At 31.0% G+C, this 7500-nt stretch overlaps 1 protein-coding gene across 1 annotated transcript in view; it reads right to left on the bottom strand.

Moving 5' to 3' along the window:
* LOC113820342 (trypsin-1) overlaps positions 1–7500 on the bottom strand; it is a 46324-nt gene that overhangs the window by 24701 nt on the left and 14123 nt on the right. Inside the window, exon 2 of the mRNA XM_070139145.1 lies at positions 1443–1509. Within this exon, the coding sequence (XP_069995246.1) occupies positions 1443–1509 (67 nt within the window). The remainder of the gene's footprint in view (positions 1–1442; positions 1510–7500) is intronic.

Raw genomic sequence — 7500 nt, 5'->3', positions numbered from 1 at the left:
TATAAATATGCATATTTATATATATATATGTATAAATATACAATATTAGTACAATTCATAAGCATACATATTACACTAACGCGCATTTTTATGTATATACAGACTAGATACTAGAAGTTATTATAATCTACACAAGCATTTTAGCAACTGTAAATGCACATAAATCTTACACTAGATGTTATATCATCATTATATATGTACAGTAAAGTCAAATGCACTCTTACATAGTAACAAACATCAAAATGCACTTGAATGCACTGAGCATTAAGAAATACACAGCCAAATAGGCAACATGCGCAAATCAGCATTCATCTTACATATGTATTTACAAACAAGAAAATAAAAACGAACAAGACAAAATTTACAGAGTTAGTATGCGCGTCACAGTGTCGGTTTTCGACGGTTAAAAAAATGTCTTCTCTTTCTCATTGTAAATTAAGCATCATATATAACGTTCTAAGTACCATATTATACTTATTGTTTAATCAAATTAATCTGGGTAAAATCTACAATTGCCTTGATATTCTTTTCTCAAACGGGGAATGAGAAAATAAGGAAGAAAATTATTCTACCTACTTTTAAAAACATTCCGTCGACATTCATTGAAACATTACAAAGCTGTCATAATGGCCTTTAAATAAAAATAAATACATGTTAATGGCAAAGCCTTCTAAATACGATAAATGCATACATTTATGTTTACTATATATACTCGGCTTTTTCATGCGGGTGCAGTATGTACAATGCAGTTTTTAGAAGCGCGGGAAAAAAATATTCAAATTACTTTACCCTCGACTTGATTGCTGTCTCTGGAGCTGATGACGTCATTCGCTACTCTTGCTTTTCCTCTTCTTGAGTCTTTTCCTCTCGTGTTTTTATTTGTGTTTCCTTGTTAGGTCTCTTCTTCGTTTCACTTTCTGTCATGTTTTATTTCTTTTTCTGTTATTATCTTCTTTTATTTCGGTCATCACATTTTTTAAACCTTATCATATTTTCCTGCATTGTTTTCCAATATACATGTTGTAATTACAGAAAGACTACATAAAGGGAAGAAAACGTAGAAAAACAAAAACAAAAAATGTACTAATGGAAATAATAGAGAAAACATGTGCAAAAAGAAATTTCCTCAGGCATCAAAGAAACCGGAATTTAGGGTAAACGTGTCTAAAGATTTTACACTCTCAAAGAGATTTACACACGTTACAATATATATATATATTTATATATACATACATATATATATATATATATATATATATATATATATATATATATATATATATATATATATATATATTTATATGATATATCATAAATCTGCAAAAAGAAGGATAAGCGTTGCTACTTCGTCCTTCGCTTCACCTAATTATTATATTCAAATTTCTTTTATAACATTTACTTGTTTCGTTTATTCATTTCAACAACAACAAAAGTCTACTTACAACAAGGACATCTTTCTGGGCCTTCGCTTTTTTGTTTCCCGAAGAGGTTGTTCATAAATATTCGACCCTGCAAGATGGCAACAGTACTATTAGCAATTAAGGATGCGTGCGGGCGTGTATATATTTATGTATGTACGTGTGTTTGTGTGTTTATGTGGCGTTTATTTGACCTGAAAAAAATGCATGAATATCTGTTAGTTGAAAACGACGTTCATATAACCTTAACTTTCTATATGAAAATGCCCAAACACAGACACACACACACACACACACTCATACACACACACACACTCATACACACACACACGCACACGCACGCAGCCCCCCCCCCCCCACACACACACGCACATCTACACCCACCCACACATACACACGCACACACACACACACACACACCCTAAAAACGCGCGTGTATACTCATACGTTCGTGACTAACCTCACTTCGCACCTGCACCCTATAATTTCAATTTCCTCTTCCTAGCAGTAGGTAATGACATGCTAACAGCCAATAAACCCAGGTAAGCACGCGTACGTCAAGCCACTGCCGTATTTTACAGAGTGAGGAAGGAGAAAGAAAGAGGTATGATAAACGAGGCATGAAAGGGAGATACAATAGAAGGGATTCATGAATACTATAATAATACACAGTCACTCATACAAGCGATGTATAGATATCTATATCTATATCTTGTTAGTTTTCTTCTTATCTATCTATCTATACACACACATACATACATGCATGAGACACACACACACGCATGTATATACAGACATATATAAATCCACACACACATACATACACTCACATTTATATATACCGATATATAAATTCACACACACACACACACACTCACATTTATATATACCTATATATGAATTCACACACACACACGCACATGTATATACACACATATAAATTCACACTCACACACACTCATATAACATCGACGAATTAGTAGCGCAGCCAGTGAGTGACGCGGCGCTGACACACACACTTGCTGAGGTGGTAGAATCGCCGCCGTTGCTCTCATTTCTCGTATTTCCGTGTTTTGTCGTACCTGGCTACCCCCTCTCCCCTCCCCCCCTCTCCCTCTTCCTTCTCTCTTGTCACCTTCTCCCCCCCCCTCTTCCCTCCTTTCCTTAAACCTCTCTTTCTTTATTTCTTCTCTCTTCCTTTCCTTGAACCTCTCTTTATTTCTTTTCTCTCTCTCTTTATTTCTTCTGTCTCTTCGTCTCTTCGTCTCTTTTCTTCCATTCCTTCTTTATTTCGTCTCAATTTTCCTCTTCTCTCTATCTTCGTCTCTTTTCTTCCCTTCCTTCTTAATTTTTTCTCTCTCTTCCATTTCTCCCCTCTCCCTCTCCTCTCACCTTTCCTCTCCTCCCATCTTTTACTTTCACCTCTCCCTCCTCTCCCACCTCCTTCTCCTCTTCTAAACTTCTTCCTTTTTCTCTTCTCCCTTCTCGCCTCCCCCTCCTACAAGAGAAACAGAGAAAAGAAGAGAGGAAATAGAGGAAAAGGAGGAAAAGGGAAGAGAAATGAACAGTAAAAGGGAAAAATTAGCAAAGTTGTTAATCATTCCTGTGTATGTAGATAAATACACACACATATATACATATAAACATATTGATTCCTGGTAATGATAATAATGATTATGGTAATGATAATAGTAATAATAATAACAATAATAACAACAAGAATTATAATGTAAATAATGGTAACAAAAATGATAAAATTTTCAATCATGTTAATAACAATAATGATATAGAAATAATAACAATAACAGTAACAATAGTAATAATGATAAAAATGATAATAATAATGAAAATGAAAACAATAATGATAATGACAATAATAATAACAATGATAATAATAATGATAGTAATAATGATAATAATAATAATAATAATAATGATGATGATGATGATGATGATGATGATGATGATGATGATGATGATGATGATGATGATGATGGTGATGATAATAATTATTATTATAATAATAATAACAATGATAATGATAATAATAATAAGGATGATAATAATAATAAGGATAATAATAATAGTAATAATAATGATAATAATAATAATAATAATAATAATAATAATAATAATAAAAAAATATAATGATAATAATACTAATACTAATAAAGATGATGATGATAATAATGATAATGATAATAGTAAAGATAATAATAATACTGACAATAATGGTGATGATAATGATAATGATAGTAATAAAAAAATAATGATGATGATAATAATAAAGATAATAGTAATAATGAGGATAATAACAATGATAATAATAACAATAATAATAATAATAATAATAATAATAATAATAATGATAAAAAAATAATAACAATAATAATAATAATGCCTCTTATAGTTTTGAAAAAAATAACAATAATAATTATAGTAACAATAATGATAGCAATCAAAATAAATAAAAACAAAAAATAATAACAATAATAATAATGATAATGATCATAACAATGTTAATTATCATAATGATGATGATAATAGCAACAGCAATAATAACGATAATAGTAATAATTACAAAACATATGATAATGATAATTATGATAATACTAAGAATAATGATAATAATGATAATGATAACAATAATAACAATGAAAATAATAACATTAATAGTAATGATGATAACAACAACAATGATAATCATGACTATAACAATAAAATAATTATGATAATGATAATTATGATAATAACAATAATGATAATGATGATTATGATAATAACAATAATGATAATGATGATTATGATAATAACAATAATGATAATGATGATTATGATAATAACAATAATGATAATGATAATTATGATAATAACAATAATGATAATGATGATTATGATAACAATAACGATATCAACAACAATAACAACAAATATGAATATAATAATGATAATGATATTACCACTGATGATGATAATGATAACAACAATAATAATAGTAATGATAATAACAATAATGGTCATAACAATGGCAGCATTTCTAATACCTATACAGACAATGACAAAAACGATAACGGAAATCATTCACATATATATAGGTACTATGAAACTAATAGCGGAACTGATAAAAGAGCAGGAATAATAACGACATAATTTGCGATAATAACAGCAATATCAATAAGAATAATGACCAAGCTATTAGTGGGCATATATTCATTAAGGCCAAGAATAACTATGACAATGATGACTCTGGTATCAACAAAGATAAAAATTACAATAGTGTATAATGTATACATACAAAATAAATAACGAAAGAATATAATTTAGATATATATAAATCAACACGATCTATTCATACAAAATGTACGTTGATGTTCACAATTAAGGAGTTTCTACATTAATTAACAAATAAAAAAATGGCTTAGGACTATATTTCCACCATCTGTTGCCATGTTCTTGGGCCGCGAGTTAAATCCAAAATTGATGGCGCTTTGCGGCTTATCCTACTTTCTTCGCTTCTCTTATTTTGTTTTTATGCGCGTCTATGGGTTTGTCTCTCTCTCTCTCTCTCTTTTTTTTTTTTTTTTTTTTTTTTTTTGGGGGGGGGGTTGTCTCTCTCTCTGTCTCTCTCTCTTTTTTTGGAGGGGGAGGGTGGAGTGGTGGAGGGGGGGTAAATGTCTCTCGCTAGACCTTATTCTTTGATTTTCTCTTTATTTTTATTTTTTATATTACGCTTTCTTTGCTTTCTTTTTTGTTTGTCTATCTGTCTCTTTTCGTTTTTGCAAAGGGGGGGGGGGGTGTCAGGTGTCTCTATGTCTGTCACCTGTCTCTCTCTACGTTCCCCTTTTCACTCTGGCAACATATATATCACATCAAAGTGAAAGTCTCTCATGCACACACACACAAACATTTCTCTCTCTCTCTCTATCTCTCTATCTATCTTTCTCTCTCTCTCTCTCTCTCTCTCTCTCTCTCTCTCTCTCTCTCTCTCTCTCTCTCTCTCTCTTTCTCTCTATATATATATATATATATATATATATATATATACACATACATACATATATACATATACACATACATACATATATACATATACACATATACATATACATACATGTTCACATACACGCATACATAGGGAAAAAAAAAGAAAAAGAAAAAGAAAGAAAGAAAAAATATATAAAGAGAGAAAGAGAGAGTGAACACACACACACACACACACACACACACACACACACACACACACACACACACACGCACACACACATACACACATATATATAAATATATATATATATATATATATATATATATATATATATATATATAATATTCACTCTCTCTCTTTTTACACACACACACACACACACACACACACACACGCACACAGACACATATATCTATCTATCTATCTATCTATATATATATATATATATATATACATATATATATATATATATATATATATATATATATATATATATATATATATATACATATCTATGTTCACTCTCTCTCTACACACACACACACACACACACACACACACACACACACACACACACACACACACACACACACACACACACACACACACACACACACACACGCACACACGCACACACACACATACGCACACACACACACAGACAGACAGACGCACACATTGTATACTTATGTATATACATACATGTTTTTCCACGACTGGAATGCCAAAGCCACTGATGAGCAGCAGTATTTGCAAGGACACCCACACGCCATCAAGTCAAGTCACTCAATCACACACACAAACATAAATAAAATAACAAAGTCTTCCCTGCTTAACAAAAAGAAAATGACGCAAAAAGTTAGCCTGGCATCGCTATATAAAAATAGATCAAACATAAAAATGTCACTCTGATTTAGGGAACTTTACGAAAAGTATCATCACTGAATATATATTACTTCTTATAATTGTTTGTTACAAAGCTTTACCCACTGGAATATTGAGATCATGACGTCATCACTGAGATGTGACGACCGTTACAGCATCACAGAATTTCGAATTATTGTGTCACTTGTTCGAATGCGTCACCAAACGTTACGGTTAGTGAAAGACGATTCACCTTCGTCAGCTGATGACTGGGCGAAAACGAACACATACATGAACACGCACACAACGCACACACGTGTACGGAAATACACGTATTTGATTGTGTGTTTATTCATGATAGAGAAACAGACAGAATGGCATTTATAATGAATAGCCACAATCGACAATGAATGTATATTTAGATAATAATGATGATGATGGTAATAATGATACTAATACTAATAATAATGCTGATAATAGCAATAATAATAATAACAATAATATTGATAATGATAATAATAATAATAATAATGGTAATAGTAATAATGATAAAATGACATCAAAACATCTGTAATAATAATGATAACAACGCTGATAGTAATAATAATAATAACAATAATAATAACAATAAGGATAATAATAATTGTAACAGTAACTGAAATAATTATAGTAATGATATTAGAAATATTGATAATAATGCTAGTAATAACAACTATAATTGGAGAATTGCGAACAATAATAAAAATCATAAAATCAAAAAAACAATAACCCTCCCCTTACAGGCCTCGCCGCCACCAGTCATTAGTTGATCAATCATTGACAAATCATTTGTCAAGCAATTATTAGTTGACCAATCGTTACTTGACAAATTATCAATCAACCAGACATTAATCTATCATTGGCTAATCATTTGTTAACCTGCCAATAGTTGACAAATCATTAGTTAACCATCTGATAATCAAGTTATTAAATCGTCATTAGAGGATTAATCAATCTTGAACATGCATATCGCATCATTCAACGAGCTGCATTTTCCCATCAAACTGTTTTTCGACGCTTCTCGCCGACCGCTGGGTCATGGTTCCTTCAACACAAGCAGTTTAAGATGAAATTCCTTGTAAAATAAAAGTACTCAAACTGCAACCTCCGGGCATTCGTTAATCCTAAGACCTTATATAAAAAGTACATTTTATGCTTATACGGTAAATTATGCTGTCAGACGAAGCAAAACAG

This window comes from Penaeus vannamei, chromosome 25 (assembly GCF_042767895.1).
Source record: "Penaeus vannamei isolate JL-2024 chromosome 25, ASM4276789v1, whole genome shotgun sequence".
Classification (NCBI taxonomy): Eukaryota; Metazoa; Arthropoda; class Malacostraca; order Decapoda; family Penaeidae; genus Penaeus; species Penaeus vannamei.
The sequence above is the reverse complement of the archived record's forward strand: the minus strand, read 5'-3'. Positions and strand labels throughout refer to the sequence as shown.